This window comes from Drosophila novamexicana, unplaced genomic scaffold (assembly GCF_003285875.2).
Source record: "Drosophila novamexicana strain 15010-1031.04,08,12 unplaced genomic scaffold, DnovRS2.1 tig00000458-arrow-arrow-pilon, whole genome shotgun sequence".
Classification (NCBI taxonomy): Eukaryota; Metazoa; Arthropoda; class Insecta; order Diptera; family Drosophilidae; genus Drosophila; species Drosophila novamexicana.
The window spans coordinates 1,189,552-1,208,044 of NW_020824805.1; the positions used below are offsets into that span (position 1 = coordinate 1,189,552).

The 18,493-nt window shown below is 36.2% G+C and overlaps 1 protein-coding gene across 3 annotated transcripts in view; it reads right to left on the reverse strand.

Moving 5' to 3' along the window:
- LOC115760482 (obscurin) overlaps nt 1-11,726 on the reverse strand; it is a 236,881-nt gene extending 225,155 nt beyond the window's left edge. For 2 of the 3 annotated variants that reach the window (XM_030701819.1, XM_030701818.1), the window contains exon 1: nt 11,558-11,708. In XM_030701819.1, the coding sequence (XP_030557679.1) occupies nt 11,558-11,566 (9 nt within the window). In that variant the 5' untranslated portion in view covers nt 11,567-11,708. Of the gene's footprint in view, nt 1-11,557 lie in introns of all 3 variants that reach the window. The other variant, XM_030701822.1, reaches the window with a different exon arrangement.
- Nucleotides 11,727-18,493: the final 6,767 nt, after the last annotated feature.

Sequence of the window (18,493 nt, forward strand, 5' to 3'; positions counted from 1 at the left end):
ACAATTAGCTCAAGTGCTTGATCCCATGGGGTTCTTAAATCCAATACTGATTCTAGGCAAGATCTTCATACAAGAGTTATGGTTATTAAAGCACGACTGGGATAAAAAGCTTCTTCAAGTTACGCTGGTCAATGACAAAGACACCGAACTGAAGCTTATAAATCAGTCTTTGCTGTCACAATCGGTGGTTCCAATAACTTTTAAGATCGAATCATTTGTTCGTTTCGGGTTCTCTGACGCATCTATTGGAGCTAACGGTGGAGCAATTTATTCACCTGGTGACTACCAAGTGCAAGGTTCCTCCAGCAAAGTGGAAGGGCTTTGACAACAACGAATTACTACCTGAACAGAGTTAGGGTACTGCAGAAGTTTAGTTATTCAAAGGCTGACATTCAGCTGACAATTCGAGTTTTACATTCTTTTTTCAAAAAAATGTTATGAGACGAGAATTATCAGATTTTTTAAAATAAAACGCCTGTAATAATTGCGAATACAATAAATCTATTTCTCAATGAAGTCGGCTTAAGGTTGTGCTTCTGACACCCATCAAAAACATTTTATCATATGTTTTACAGAAAAGCCAATGACTATTAAATCATTCATATATAGAAAAGCTTGAGGGGGTTAAGGACCTGAAAATGCTACTGTCATCATTGGTTGGAATGAGTTAAGCTCAATAAAGTGGAATACAGAAGTAAAGACATGCAAAATATTTTGCTCATCCAGTTGATAAAGAATAGACGGTTCTATCATTTTTTGGCTTTTAAAACTTATCTACCTGAGATTTTAATTCTTTATATGGGTATGTGGAATTCTATAAATCTAAATGTATAGTTGTCTTTAAGTCTCAACTTTTATTTTTAAAAATTATTTGTTGATATTATTTCTGATTATATATATTCAAAAAATGTGACTAATTAAATTATAACCATTTAATTCTATATATAAAACGGTTTGTCCTGACTGACTCACTGATTGGTGATCAACACACAGCCCAAACCGTAAGAGATAGGGAGCTGTAATTTTCACTGTACGTTAAAACGCGAAAAGCGTTTGTATGAGACTTTTTTGTTTACCATCCGACCCGCCTCAACTCAATTTCAAGGTTCTTTGTTCAAATTCATTTGAGGGGTGTTTCACACTTTTCCAAAAAATTATTCCTCCTTGGTGGAAATGGGGGTCAAAGATTTGGTGGATGACGTTTCGACCTCAAATTCATTTTCAACGATCTATATGGAAAATCATTTAAAAAGGGGTTTCACAGTTTTTGCAAAATCTAAACTCCTTCGGTAGAAATGCGATTCAAAGATTTTTTGGGCAAAGTTTTAAGTGGTGTCCGATTTACTTCAAACTTATTTTCAAAGCTCTGCATAAGAATTTAATGAATACGTGTTTCAGGGATTTGGAAAATTCCACCCACAACAGTGGTTAGTTAGCGAAAAACGTTGGTATGAAACTTTTTTGGTAACCATCGGATCGGCCTCAAACTCATTTTCAAAGATCTTTACTCAAATTCATTTCAGGGGTGTTTCGCATTTTTTTCTTGGTGGTAATGGGTGTCAAAAATTTGATGGGTGACTTTCGCGCTTAAATTCCTTTCCAAGGATCCATAAGAAAAACCAATTGAGACCTGTTTTACATTTTTCGCAGGATCAAAGCATCCTCGGTAAAAAGTGCAATTCAAAGATTTTTTTGGTGATGTTTTAATTTTTTTCCGATTTGCTTCGAAATTATTTGTAAAGCTATACATAAAATCATAATGAATACGTGTTTTAACGATTTGGGAAATTCCACCCGCAACAGTAGTAAATTGACGGAAAACGTTTGTATGAAAGTTGTTTATTTACCGCCCGATCAGTTGCTAAATCATTTTCAAAGCTTTTTGAGAATATTTATTTTGTACGTGCCACGGGCAAGGCCGGGCTATACCCGCTAGTATATTAATACATATTATAATCATTTTTATACCCTGAACCCATTGAAAATGGGTAGAAACGGTATAATGTATTTGTGCAAATGTATGTAGGCAGAAGGAAGCATCTCCGCCGCATAAAGTATATATCTTCTTGTTCAGCATCAATAACCAAGTCGGTCTAGCCATGTCCGTCTGTATGTCCTTCCGTATGTCCGTATGTATGAACTCAAGGATATCAGAAGGTTCTCCTAGTGCCTTCGCAGATCAAGCTTGCTTCCGATAATCACATCTAAAAAATGTAAAATCTAAATATTTTAAAAAGTCTGGTTCGTGTACAGACTTGGCTAAATATTCCATAGCCAAGTTGAACTGCTTTCTTCTTAATTCTCAATGCTATGAGAATTATCTAACTCGTTGTAAAAGGCAATTTGCACAAAATCCGAGACAGTTTTATAATTTTGTAAACTTGAAGCGTAAATCTTTAAGTTTGCCATATTCTTTTTTTCTTTGCTTGGATAAAGCTAGCAATGACACTGATTCTGCTAACCTCTTTGCTAATTTTTTCTAATCAACTTACTCTTCAGTCTGTCCCAATACTTATTCTTACCCTTATACTATTTCTTCCGCTAGTTCTATACCTCCTCCCATTATTTCACACTCCTCTCTCCTATTAGCTATAAACTCTTTAAAAATCTTCTTACTCTCCTGGGCCGGAAAATATTTCTAGTTGTCTACTCAAGGAGTGTAGTTCTTCCCTTCTTTATCCATTGCTAAAGCTTTTTAATCTATCCCTTGAAACTTCTGTCTTTCCATCTCTTTGGAAGAATCTTATATCATTCCTCTTCAAAAGAAAGGTGGGCAGTCTGATATACAAAATTACAGGAGCATTGCAAAACTGTCCGCTATTCCTAAATTATTTGAAAAAATAATCACTTCGAATTTGCAGCATTTCTGCAAATCAGTTGTTTCCCCTGTTCAACATGGATTCGTAAAGAATCGGTCAACTACGACCAATCTGCTTGAGTTTACTTCCTTGGTAAATGATGCTTTCCTTTCGAAAATGCAAACTGATGTCATTTACACTGAGTTCAGTAAGACGTTTCACTCTGTGCATCATGACATTTTACTTTTCAAACATTCGGTCAAGTTTTCCCTCTGTCCCTTTTGCTTTGGATTAATTCTTATTTAAAAGGTAGGACCCAAATAGTAATGCTGAGGCTGACTACCTCTAAACGAGTTCACCTTACTTCTGGTGTTCCTCAAGGTAGTCATCCTGGTCCTTTACTCTTTACTCGTTTTGTAAATGATCTCCCCTCGGTTATATCACATGCCCGTGTACTTATGTATGCGGTTGACGTGAAACTTATATATATAATACACGAATCCACTATATCATTCTCGTCTACAAGACGATTTGAACGCTATGCAATTTTGGTGTTCAGCCAATCAATTGCATCTAAATTGTTCAAATTGTATGTTTATGACATTTAATCGCACTACACCTTTTCTTGTCAGCTATACAATTGAAAATACTCCATTGCAACGTATACTAACAGTTAAGGATCTAGGTGTTCTATTTGATTCTGAACTTAGCTTCAATCTGCATATAGATACCATCGTTAATGGGGCAAAAGGTGTACTTGGATTCATTAAACGATGGTCTAAAGAGTTTAACGATCCTTTCTTAATCGAAACTTTTGTACATCTCTCTTGTTAGCCCAACCTTAAATACTGATCTTGCATCTGGTCTTGGCAGTATAAGAATAGCCAGGATCGTACTGAATCTGTTCAGAAGCAATTTCTGCTTTTTGCCTTACGAGGCAGACTGGTTCTTCTTAATCTTCCGTCGTTAACCAACCGTAGGATAATTCTCGGTGTTGTCTTCCTACATAGTTTGATTATTGGCGACATAGATTCTCCTTTTCTGCTAGGTCGTCTTCAGTTCTCTGTTCCGTCCAGACCAATCAGAAATTATCGCCCCTTATTCCTATCTACGTGCACAACAGACTACGCTATGCACAATCCTTTTCGCGTGCTATGTAAAAATTATAATAGTTTGCATCGCGTTTTCTCTACAGAACTGTCTCTACCCCTGATAAAATCGTTGCTTTCAGGATACTTTCGGGAAGCCGCTGACCATTCCCAGCTAGGAGCAGGGGCCGGATAGGCTGAAAAAATTTTCCCCCACCGGTGATTTCCCATTACTTTTCTCTTTGTCCTATCTACTTAACACTCTTTATCTAACTTACATTGCTTTACTTTATTAACAATCTTCTTACTTTCATTTTTCCTATTTATTGTATTTTCTTTATTAATATAGCAAATTAAGATTATTTTAATGTTACTTGAGAACACTTTTTTCCTACTTACAACCTTCTGCTTAGATGTAGGCTCTAATAGCGTTACTGACAAAATTAGCTGTGAAAAGGGGCACAGCTGGCCGGACTGGCAAATAAAACACCTCCATCGGTCGGTGATGCTATTTAGAAAATTGTATTCTTTAACTAGGCTTCTATTATCTACTCTATACCCTATTGAATAATGAGGAAGAATCTCGGTTTGTCGACCATTAATAAATAATAAATAATCGATAACTTACTCCGTTTCCAAGCAATCGATACAAATCGATATCGGCATCCTGTTTTTTTAGCAAATTGGGTAAATATTCAATATTAAATATTAAATTGGTTAATATTATTAATATTAGAGTCACCGAACTTGATATGTGGCTTCTAGAATATAATATATATATACATATATATATATATATATATATATATATATATATATATATATATATATATATATATATATAGTATCAGTATATCTATATATATATATATATATATATCAAGTATCTTTTATTTTATACCTACCGCCAACTCCCCGATACCAACACAAAGCTATAAATCAAGTGACCCTACTTGTGTTGCACACCAATTTAAGCCACAATTTAATTTGACTTTCTGAGAATACAAAAATATTCTATGGTACAATAATATAGAATGTAGACAATTTCATTAAAATCAGTTAAGAGACACACAAAAGTTTTGACTGTGCACGTTTTAGCAGCAGCGAGCGCAAATTCCAACAATTTCTGTATACATATACCCACACACATTCATGCGCGTCTTCTTTGAATTCTATCAATAGCATTGCAATTGCGATTGTATTGATTTCTGTGCTGCTATTTTAATTCGATTTTTTTTCTCGTATGACTCAATTATTGGTGTAGCTGTTGAGTAGGGGCAGTGGTAAGTGGTGCGGTCTGTCGCGAGTTCGAGCCCTATCGAGGAAATTTTTTTTATTAATGAATCTTAACTACTACATTTGGTGTTGAAATGAGAGGTCGGGAGCTGCCCACTAAAACCTCTTACTTGTTTGTATATAAAAAGATTGATGTTCTTCTTGACCTGAATTAACCAACTGGTGTGTTCTGTCAAAAAGAGTAACTGTGCAATTTTGTAATTTATAATAAGTAGTTTGTGCAGTATTGAGCAAATCTTCTGCTAATTAACATGTCGTAATCGTTAGAGAAATTATGCGAATAGAATAGGTGAGGGCTTTTGATTAAGTTATTACTGGGTAAGATAATTTATTTATTTATTGTTATGTAAGAACATCAAATTTTGTATTCTAATTTGGGAGGGAAAGCATATTTTCTCGCATCATGTTAAATGTAGACCCTATGTCAATTAGACATTTGTATTTATAACTTTTTTGTGCTATCTCTAGATAGTTTGTCCAAAGCTTTTAACGGAAAATTTTCGTTGAACTCTAGGTCATTTGGATTTTGTTCACCTGGTGCCTCGTATTTGTCATAGTTAACCTGACCTTGAATCTGATTGTAGTCATAGTACTCCTGTTCAAACATCTGTTGTTCGTAGTTCTCTTCGTTGTGATTGTATTCTTGAGCATCGGCTCACCTCGTCTATAGACATTTTGGTTTTTTCACTTTCCGATGGTCTAAATCACTTAACTGGTCGTCTTAGTTGAAAGTTTGTGCTGTTGGGCAAGGGGGCTTGTTGTTGTGTTTAAAGAAATGGATTGCTATTACACTTAGATTGTGATTCTATTCTATTCAATTCTATTGGGAACCAAATTAATTTCGTCCGTACGTAATATGTTGTTTATCAATCATTTTTGGTGCATAAGTCAATTTATATGAGTACTTGTGTGGGTTAAAATTAAGCTGTAATGGTTGAGGATGTTGTGAATATCTTGGTTGATAGTTAGCTTGATTACCTGGACTCATCTTAAATTGATTCGAACCCGGATATTGATTATGCCTTTTTATACCCTGAACCCATTAAAAATGGGTATAAGGGTATATTGTATTTGTGCGCAATCCAAATGTATGTAACAGGCAGAAGGAAGCATCTCCGACCCCGTAAAGTATATATATTCTTCATCAGCATCAATAGCCGCGTCGGTCTAGCCATGTCTGTCTGTCTGTCCGTCCGTCCGTCCGTCCGTCCGTCCGTCCATCCGTATGTATGAACGCAAGGATCTCAGAACCTATAGGAGCTAGAGACTTGAAATTTTAGATGTAGATGCTCCGTTTCCCAGCAATCGATATCCTATATATATATATATCTATATCGATATCCTGTTTTTTTTGCAATTTTGGTAAATAATAAGAGCTAGAGTCACCAAACTTGACATATAGCTTCTAAAATAGAATATATATATTCATTTGATGTTGGAAGAAGAGGGTTCAGGGTATTCCCTAGTCGGGAGCTCCCGACTAGAACCTCTTACTTGTTTCTTAATTATATTTGTTTACACCGAAGTTTGCAAGTTCTTTATTGATGCCCTCATTTTGTGCGATGTTAACTAAAGATCTCACGTCCGAGATAGCGAATAGTGTATAAGGTAAGTTTCGATTTATTTTTCTAATAGAGTCTTGTCTGTAGATAAATTACAAGATTACTACTGTTACTTTCTAGATGTAAGTTGGATATTAGCAGTTGTCGTCGTTTCTCCAGCTCATCGCAGACTGCTCGCAGATTTCCCTTCTCCAATAATTTTCTCTGCTTCAGAGAAGGCCAATCTTCGATGTTTGGCAGACCCAAATATCTAGTCACATGACCATCCAGATTCCCTTCTACTGCTCCGAGAAGAATGCGCTGCTGTCTAACGTCGTCCGTCTGATAGAGAGATAGTACATAATAAACTCTGCTCCTGAAGGTGTAAAGTGCTGCCGGCTCTCTAGTAAATACGGGAATGTCTTTAAGCTGCCTCCGAGGCTCGGCCAGGTTTTTGTCATTTAATATATATGCAACCATACATACACGTGCGTCTTTATTTAATAGGTAGTAAAAGTATTAAGTAGTGTCATCTTTTACAAGCTCGAGTCATTTTGAGGGAACTATTTTTATACCCTTACAGAGGGTATTATAATTTTGTCGTGAAATGTGTGACGCATAGAAGGAGATATCTCCTACCCAATAAAGTATATGTATTCTTGATCAGCATCAACAGCCGAGTCGATATAGCCATGTCCGTCTGTCTCTCAGTTTTAAAGCTATCTTAATGAAACTGTGCAGAAGTCCCTCTTTCTGTTGCACGCAGCACATACATATGTCAAAACCAACTGGATCGGACCACTATATCATATAGCTGCCATAGGAACGATCGGTCGAAAATTAAGTTGTTGTATGAAAAAAACATTTTGTTTTTCAAGATATCTTGACCAAACTCGGCATTTATTAGTTTTACTATAATTCTCAAATATAGGAAAAGCCCTATTAAGATCGAACCACTACAACATATAGCTGCCATAGGAAGTTGTTGTATGAAAAAACATTTTGTCCGTCCGTCCGTCCGTATGTATGAACGCAAGGATCTCAGAACCTATACGAGCTAGAGACTTGAAATTAGATGTAGGTGCTCCTAGTGCCTGCGCAGTTCGAGTTTGTTTCCGATAATCGATAACTTACTCCGTTTCCAAGCAATCGATAAAAATGTATATCGATATCCTGTTTTTTGTGCAATTTTGGTAAATATTAAGAGCTAGAGTCACCAAACTTGACATAAAGCTTCTAAAATAGAATATATATATGCATTTGATGTTGGAAGAAGAGGGTTCAGGGTATCCCCTAGTCGGGAGCTCCCGACTAGAACCTCTTACTTGTTTCTCTTAAAATAGTTGTTATGCAGCGTGTTATTAGACTTATGTTTATTGCTTTGCAAACGATAAGCGATTGCAGAGTCCCAACTGCAATTATGAGGCCTTCTAATGCTTACTATAAATGTGCATATGTGGGAATATGTCACTATAACATATATTTGTTTTTTTTTTTTTGGATTAACGCATATCCTAAAAACCTATGAAACTGGCATTTCACTCTAGCTACTTATGGAGGTGCTTAGATCGGGCTTTGGCAAATCCTACCCTCAAGTGTGGAAATGTCATGAAAACGGTTGTATGAAACTGTTTTGCTTAGCATCCGATCGACCTTAAATTCATTTTCAAAGCCCTTTGACCGAATTCATTTGCTGCTTAATACTTTTCTGACTATTCATACTTCCTTGACAGATATGGGGTCGATTTGGATTTGGATTCAAATTTTCAAACTATCTTTATGCATTTTTGAAGAAGCCGAACTTTCTCGGTGGTTAACGCGACTTAATGAATCGTACGCGAAGTTTTAGTTTTGTTCGATTGACTTCAAAAAATATTAAAACCTATTGAATACCTGTTTTACCGATTTTCGAATTTCCATCCACAACTGTAGTAAATAAACAAAAAACGGTTCCATAAAATTTTTGTGCTTACCATCCGAACGGCTTTAAATCATAACTTTATGAAAATTCATTTGAGATGTGTTTCGCACATTTCACCAATTTTCCCTTGTATGATAAATGTGGATTAAATTCATCTATTATATTATAAACAAGAACGCGGAGTGATTTCTTGAGTGCTTTACGAAGTTTTCCTGTTCCTACACTGGCACCTTACCATCCACTCAGTGATCAGCTCATTCGCTATGACTATAAGGGCAAGGGGTATGCCAGCGGTACTGCATATCGAAAGAACCTTGCCTACTTTAAAGTCTAGATCAATGCATTAATCTTTAACGTAATATATGTAAAGGAATGAAAAGTTGCCTAATCCTTATTTTATGTTGTCTCTATTGCCATCCTCCCCATAATGAGAACAGAAGTTCCCAGTTATGCTTATATTTTTTCCTCTGAGCAAATTAATTCCTTATCGTCTGATATTCTTTACAAGCCTTTGTAATTTTCTCCTTAACCTCGTCCCTGATGTTATCTGTAGAATCATGTATTAGGTAAATCGGTTTCTTATCTGCGAGTGTATTTATCTATTGTATTCTACTGAGGACCATCAAATTAATTCAACCGTAACGTTGCCTCCTCTGTCGAGTTTTAAATATCTCGCAATATCTCCTGACGTACTAATAAATCGTTTTACCTGCCCGTTGGATACGCTGTAAATATCTATAAATATCGCTAAGTAATACATTTTTAAAAATAAGGTGATGGTTTCGGTATTTAAAGACGCCCCGTTGTCGCAGTAAATAATGTTTGTTTCTGGAAAGAGGTTTACCATCTGAATAATGGGACCTCCTATATTAAGTAAGAAATTGTTTTTTAGCCGTAGCAATAAATTATACTTGTTCGTTTGCTTATGATGAGATTGGCGTAACGCCAAGCGAGTCTTGCTTCTGAAAAGTATAAGATTACGCTTCATGGGGAAACGTGCCTCTTCTAAATATGCCCGATTCCTAAAACAATTGACAATTGTTTTAGTCTCCTTGCCTGGTCAATAGTGGAGTTTCGCGTTATGCGTATCAAGGCCTTACACCTATTAATTTTAGGCGTTGTTCTTTTATCGACCACGTAAAAGGAGGGTGGCTGATGATTAATACAAATATTAATCATTTTAGCCCCATACAGATATTAGTGAAGCTTGCGTCCTACAATGCCTACCAGTTCCCTCTCATTGATGGATGAATCAACGTTATGAACTTACCGACTTGGAATAGGACAGCACCTATGCCTATGTCGGACGCATCAGTGGTTACATCGAAAAGTATTTTGAAATCTGAAGTAAAATTAGCAAGGCAAGAAATTATCTGAGGGCAAACTTATTCTTTGGCTCTACGTACATATTCTTATATTGCCCTTACTTTTCTGAGTATGTTTTTGCTCCTCCACTAGCTAATATGAATCCAAACTACTGAACGGCCCCCTTAAGAATTGGGCTTTCTCTCGCGCTACTTACATGTTAGACAAAGCCTTTTAAAAAGTTTCCCGAATTTTTAAGTCCAAACGGTAGACGACAGATCTCGTCCTGAGGTCCACAGTTATTCTTTGCCACCTTTGGGCGCTTCTATTTGCTAGCTGCTGATTTGACTTCTCACTGCCTTAAGCTCTCTCTCTCGCTGCCTGTTCGACTAATGCACTTTGAATCACGACTCGCACCTCAGGCACACATTATCGTTATTATCATAGTCTTTGCTACCCTCTCTATATGGTTTACCGAAGCTCAATAATTTTTTTTTTTTTGTATATTAATTATTTTTCACAGTCACTTTGCCACTGTGGAAAAAACCACCTGCCAGATTTTACAAAGCATGTAATGTAGGTGTTGATGAAGGTTCCAGATTCCATAAGTAGGGGTCCAGCGATAAATGGCAATCTCTTGGGCTCCCTCCTTTATGTTGACTAGCTACCAGAGTTATCTGGGCTCGACAATTATATTTTCGGCAGCGCCGGAGAAGTATATTTATTGGAACTTCTTGTTAATTACAAAACCTGAATCTGAATCTAAGCTAAACGTTTTGATTATCTGAAGCGGAAGTGGTAACGCTGACCTCACGCCGTGTGCCAGGTATACCGCTGCGAAGCGTTGCAACTAGATCATTAACCGCACTGTTGTGTGCGTCAGCGCTATGGTGCAAGTACTCGCTTCCAACCGCGAGGGTCATTGTCAACTTATATATCTATATACAAAACTGTTTATCCTGACTGATTATGGGAAACTGAAATTTTTACCGAAGTTACCTTATGTCAAAGAAACTCTTATTATGTTATATTGGCTTCAAATTAATTTTTAAAGCACCACATTCAGCGATTTCCTAATTTTCATCCGCAACTATGGTTAGTATTCGGAAAATGTTACATTCAATTTTTTGTTTACCATCCGATCAGCCTCAAAATCATTTAGAATAATCTCTGCGAAAATTCATTTGAGACGAGTTTCACATTTTTCGCAAGTCCACTCCTCTCGCATGATAAGCGCGGGTTAAAGGTTGAATTGGCAAAGTTTTCGGTGGATTGTGCAAAGATCTTTAGGAAAAATTGGCAACATTTTCAAGATGTTTGTGAAATTTATTAAATACGATTTCGCAAAGTTCACCGCTCTTGAATGGAAAATACGCTTCAAAGGCTTAATTATAAAAATATTATTTTTCGCCTACAAGATTCTCATCACAAGACTAACATGGGAGGCAACCGCTAATTTCAACATTTGGTGCTTTATTCGATGAACTTAAAACATTTTTTTAAATAGAATTCAATTTTGCACAGGTAATATCTAAAATCTTAAGCACAAAACGTTCTACGGGCAATGCCGGGCCATACACTCTTATATATGTATATGCCTATACTTACTTTATTCATTATTACTGTGTTACTTGTAACTCTTAAACCAATTTTTTTGATTCAATTATTTTTATATCAACAATGTATCACACACTTAGTTTTTATGATGCATGTACATTTTTTCCTTCGAGGTTCGGAAAATTAATATTGCGCAACATTGTGTTCTCGTTACACTTATATATAATAAAGAAATTGTTCGAAAGCATACAAATTCTAAGGAAATAATATTTTATTATATATACTATTTTAACTGTCACACAATAAACTATCTTATACCAGCAATCTTCAACGACATCAATGCGACTGAAAATGTAAATCGATATTTGCCGTTAAAAAAATTTTTCGTAAAAAAAAAGAAAAATAAAAGATTCTCAATTTAAAAATAGTGCACATGCACTAAAAGTTTAGGGAGGAAGAGGGGGGGGGAGGGATGGGCAAAAGGACAAAGAACGAGGGGAGACGAACACGGAGAGAGGGACGGACAAGAGAGAAGAACAGAACGGCAGGGGGGCCCAGGGGAGACGGACAACACAGAGCGGGAGAGAGGGAGAAAGGGGGAAATAAGACGGAAAGAGGGGACAGGGACAGAGAGACAGAGACAGAGACAGAGACAGAGACAGAGACAGAGACAGAGGACATGAGACAGAGACAGGGAACGAGACAGAGACAGAGACCGAGACAGAGACAGAGACAGGAGACAGAGACAGAGACAGAGGACAGAGACAGAGACAGAGACAGAGAAGAGACAGAGAAAGAGACAGAGACGAGACAGCGACAGAGACAGGAGACAGATACAGAGACAGATACAGAGACAGAGACAGAGACATATACATACATATACATATACATATACATATACATACATATACATATACATATACATATACATATACATATACATATACATATACATATACATATACATATACATATACATATACATATACATATACATATACACATATACATATACATATACATATACATATACATATACATATACATATACATATACATATACATATACATATACATATACATATACATATACATATACATATACATATACATATACATATACATATACATATACATATACATATACATATACATATACATATACATATACATATACATATACATATACATATACATACATATACATACATATACATATACATATACATACATATACATATACATATACATATACATATACATATACATATACATATACATATACATACTTACAATTCCATATACATATATAATTGGCGTGTCTTAATTTCTGTCTGTCTACGTGCATGCCTGCCTGGTTATCTGTCTGTCTGTCTCTCTATCTATCTCTGTCAATTCAACAAGAACGTACAAAGACTATACATACATCAAATAATCTTTAGACATACAGCACGACAATTAATAATTTTAATTTTCAATTGGTCCGTCAGAATTTCTATCTGTATGTTTGTCAAAATTTCTATATCCACAACAAAACCTTCGAGCAAAATATTATATTATTAACACAAAATACAATAATTATGCAAAATGGTTACAGCGGCTTACACAGCCGTTGAAATTCTGACTACTGTCAGCTTTTGTGCTTCCTCGGTGATGGATGGGATGGGGAGATCCTTGTGGATTGCACCGTTTTTCACATAATAGGGTATGTCCAGATTGGCTTCAGAAAAACCTTGTATAGAAGCACTTTGTATCTCAAGCTTAGCTGCGATCTGAACCCAAGGAGCCAGTTCATCTGCAGGATTTTCAGGCTGCGCCGCTTTCTTTTGGCCTTTATGTGGATTGACCACGTCAATCTCCTGTCTAGGGTAAAGCCGAGATACTTTACTGTGTTTTCTGTTGGCAGCGTGTGGCCGTTTTGTGGTGAAGGCTATGTGTGTGGACTTGGCTTCATTGACCACAATATTCCATCTTTGGAGCCATGGTTCAAGGCTTGACAGCTGAGCTTGCAGGATGACGGAGGCTTCAAATGCAGTCATCTGCGTAGGTGGCGGTGAGTGGGTCGTCTCTGTCGATAACAGGAAGGTCAGCTGTGTACAGGGTGTATGGGACTGGGTCCAACACGCTTCTTTGCAGGAAGCTAGTATTGATTAGACATATTTCGGATTCGACCCAATCGCTTCTCTCGTAGAATGTCCTCCTATGAAGATATGACCTTACCGTCAAATAAAACGGGGCTGGAAGCGGAAGCTTTACCTTATGCAGCCATCATGGATGCCACACTCGGGCCGCGGCCGCTAATTAGTATTTTTATACCCTGCTCCCATTAAAAATGGGTATAAGGGTATATTGTATTTGTGCAAAATCCAAATATATGTAACAGGCAGAAGGAAGTATCTCCCACCCCATAAAGTATATATATTCTTGATCATCAATAGCCGAGTCGATCTAGCCATGTCCGTCTTTCTGTCCGTCCGTCCGTCCGTATGTATGAACGCAAGGATCTCAGAACCTATAAGAGCTAGAGACTTGAAATTTTAGATGTAGGTGTTCCTAGTGCCTGCGCAAATCGAGTTTGTTTTCGATAATCGATAACTTACTCCATTTCCAAGCAATCGATATCGATATCCGGTTTTTGGGCAATTTTGGTAAATAATAAGAGCTAGAGTCACCAAACTTGACATATAGCTTCTAAAATAGAATATATATATGCATTTGATGTTGGAAGAAGAGGGTTCAGGGTAACCCCTAGTCGGGAGCTCCCAACTAGAACCTTTTACTTGTCTGGTATCAAGTTCCCGTCTTCCAGCAGTGGCAATAATCTGACCAAAAATATTCTTTCGAATACTTTTGAGTGTATTGCCAATAAGCTGCTGGGGCGGTAGGAGGCAGGGTCTTGTTTAGGCTTCCCAGGCTTAGGTTTAGGTTGAGGGGAAGTGGTGGAGCCTAATAATACCATTGTAGATGGTCGGGAGGAAGGCAAGGGCATGTGGGGGAATGCGCTTGATGGTGGTTGCAGGGCTTTTAGTTGCCTTTAAGCCAGACACTACATTTTCGACTTCTGATAGTATCGGGCGTATTGGCAAGTCCATTTGGCAAGGTGCTTTTAAAAATAGTTGTGTGACTGTCGCGTCCGAGGCAGAACATATGTTGAAGGGTTTGAAAATTCTCTCCAGATGAAGTGAAAAATCTGTGCTCTCTCCTCGTTGGAACGACACCAGGAGCCACATGAATTGAGAATGGGTGCAATCCTTTTAGTAGGTTCGATGTTTATATCCAAGCATTTTTGTCTGTCCACTAAAGCTTCGTCAGAAAAATATAAATCTCTATATATTAAGCTGTTTGTTCGGACTGATCGACGCACAGCCCATACCGTAAGAGAAGCTGAAGTTTTCGAAAATCTATCAGAACTTATTTGACACGCCTTCGCAAAGTTCACCGCTCTTGGATCGCAAATGCGGGTCTGTAAACGCAAGTTTTTTATTCGGCCTCAAGATTCTTACCACAAGACATCTGATTCCAACAGTTGGATCTTTATTCGATGCACTTTAAATGTACATATTTTTAAATAGAAGTTGAGATCAAGATGGTACGGGTAGATTTCAGTTTTCCCCGTTTGTGTACTAAGTGGAAAGGTAAAATTTAGAATTTTTAGCACAAAACGTTCCACGGGCAAGGCCGGGCAATACCTGGCCAATATATATATATACCATACCAAATAGATAAAGTTGACTGTTATATTATATTTGTCTCTGTCCAAGTCTTTTTATTTGTCTCTCTACGTCTGTACGCAAATATATATATAAATAAATAAATATATATTTATATATAAACATATATACATATATAGAAACATGTATATATATATAATTATATAATTATATATATATATATATATAATTAAACCAAAGATAATATAAACGTTAAGATGAGTAACGCCATAGTACAAAATGCTACTGTGCACCTAGATTTTTTAAAAACAAAACAAAATTAGTATCATTGTGCTCTCACAGCTGAAAGAGCGAAAAAGCTTAAAATAGAATGTACTCTCAGCTTCGGCCGTGCAATCACTTCTGTTAGCATGTGTGTTAATATACTAATATACGTACATAACAGCATATTTGAATAGGTTGTCATTCACAGATCTGGCATTTGCTGGCAAAGAAATAAATTTTGTTAGTTTTCTAGCGCTGATAGCACGACCTATCCCAAATTTGTATTCACATATGAATGCATATTGTGTACTGAGGTTGGCTGGGTAGAAAATCTGTGTTTTGAAGTCAATGCAAACATTTAAATAATTTCTTTAAATTAACTTTTTAATTGTTTATTTTAATTTAAGCTTAGTACACCGCTTCTTATCTGCTTTCAGAAAGTAGATTTAACATCAAGTCTTACACAGAGCAGCAACAGGAGTTAAGACTGAAAAATATAGATTGCTTATAAAATTTAACTTAAAAATTTATTGCACAAAATTTGAATAACCAACAGCCCAAACGAATATAAAATATTTTATTATTTTAAAATATATACATGGAAACAATGCGACGCACCAGCACTGAAAAATATGAAAATCCTTTACGTTCATATGTACCCAGATTTGTAATTAGTTAAATTTGTAACAATATTAAAAACGAATTGTTCATTATTTATATTTCAATTGTTAAACAGTTGTTAAGTGCCCTCCATTCGCGTGTATGGGACCGAAAATTACATTATCCGAATTGATCGAATTAATTTTTTTATATACCTCTACAAGAGTATGTTTTTATGCATTGCCTACATTGTTAATATTAATATTTTGCCAATTATATTTATATATGTTGCTAATAAAGGTGTGTATTTTAGAAGAAATGTGTTTAGTAACTCAATTGTCAAACATTCATTAAGTTCCCAAAACATATTTCAGAAATAAACAAGTAAGAGGTTCTAGTCGGGAGCTCCCGACTAGGGGATACCCTGAACCCTCTTATTCCAACACCCAATAAATTAATAAAAAAAAGTTCCCTTGGCTCGAACTCGCGACAGACCGCACCACTTGCTATGCCTCTACTCAGCAGCCACACCAACAATTATGTAAAAAGGATCTAAAATAACATTACAAAAAAAAGATGCAATTACAATGCCACAGAATGCGAAGCAGACGCGCATGAATGTGTGATTGTACATGTATACAGAAATTCTTAAAGCTGCTGCCCCATTCAATTGCGCAGTTGCATATAACTTTGGATTTTCTTAAACGATCCTTATGAAATTTTCTACAGTATATCTTATTGTACCATAGAATATTTGTGTATTCTTAAAAAGTCAATTACATTTAAATTGTGGTTTAAATTGGTTGCCAATAAAAGTTGGGTTATTAACTTGATTTATAGCTCTGAGGTGGTTGCGGGGAGGTGGCGATAGGCATGAAATGAAAGATATTTGAAATATCTATAATATTCTAGAAGCAACATATCATGATTGGTGGCTCTAGCTCTTATTATTTACCCAATTTGCTAAAAAAAAACAGGATGTCGATATCGATTGCTTGGAAACGGAGTAAGTTATGGATTATCGGAAACAAACTCGATCTACGCGGGAACTAGGAGCACCTACATCTAAAATTGCAAGTCTCTAGCTCTTATAGGTTCTGAGATCCTTGCGTTCATACATACGGACGGACGGACGGACAGACAGACGGACATGGCTAGATCGACTCGGCTATTGATGCTGATCAAGAATATATATACTTTATGGGGTCGGAGATGCTTCCTTCTGCCTGTTACATACATTTGGATTTTGCACAAATACAATATACCCTTATACCCATTTTTAATGGGTTCAGGGTATAAAAACGAACGCTTGCAGCGACACTGTAGCCTGGTAACAAGAGACGTAGCTGGGAGGTGTGTAGTCAGGAGGCTCAAGCAATGATCCTTTAAGGACCTCCTCCAACCTCGACACAGGAGAAGCCCCAGAGTCCCCCGACTACCTACGTGACGATGCAGCCTTACTCAAAGAAGACGCCTTTGACGTTTGTCCACGATAAGGCCTGAGGAGCCTGGAGCATTGGATGTCGATATATATATTTTTTTACTAGCTCTAAGAAAAATAATAAATCGATATAAAAATTTTAAAAATAAAAACTAACAGAATGTAGTATAAATATTTATATATTGCTTAAATAATTTTTATTTTTAATTATTTAAATTTGAACAAAACCGCTGTTAAAATAAGCTATCGATGAGTATATTTATATTATATATATATATGTATATATGTATATTTAACATTATTTAATGTAATTGATATATCGAAGCAAAACGAAGGAATTTATCGATACTTCTATAGGCTATGACTTTTCGAAAGATTGTGAAACGGTGCGGCTGTGTCAAATAATAATAAGCCAATTATCGTGTTTTATAATATCGTTGAACTGAATTATAGGAGACTAACAGAAAACTCAAGAGAACCACTACTAATAAAGTAAATCATTGTTACCGACAACTTGTTACACACTATGCTGAAATTAATATATATTCTTGCCGTAGCAGTGTGACTGAAAATAACCAAAATTAGAACTGCTTATTTTATACATTTCTCTAATTATATGACTGCGAACTATCGGAAAATACAATAAACTAATTGAATGTATCCGATAGGTAAGTTTACCAAACTATATAGTTTGTCGCTTGGTAGCCATTTTGTGAGTCGGTCACGAAAAATTGCTGAATTCTAGCTCCCGCCCAACTGAAAGATGGGATGGAGTCATGTTGGGAAATAAGTGAAGCTCGTAAATTTTTTTTTTTATTTAAGGAAAACAGTTGTGAGAACTGTCTACGAGGATGCGGCAGATGACCGGATACGTTGTGGCTAGGACGAAAAACTCATAATAAAATATTACTTTGTTTGGAGAAAATATCTTATATATATAACTATAAATATTGCCATACCAAAACTGATTTCATAACCTTCAATATATACATAACATATATGTACATATCG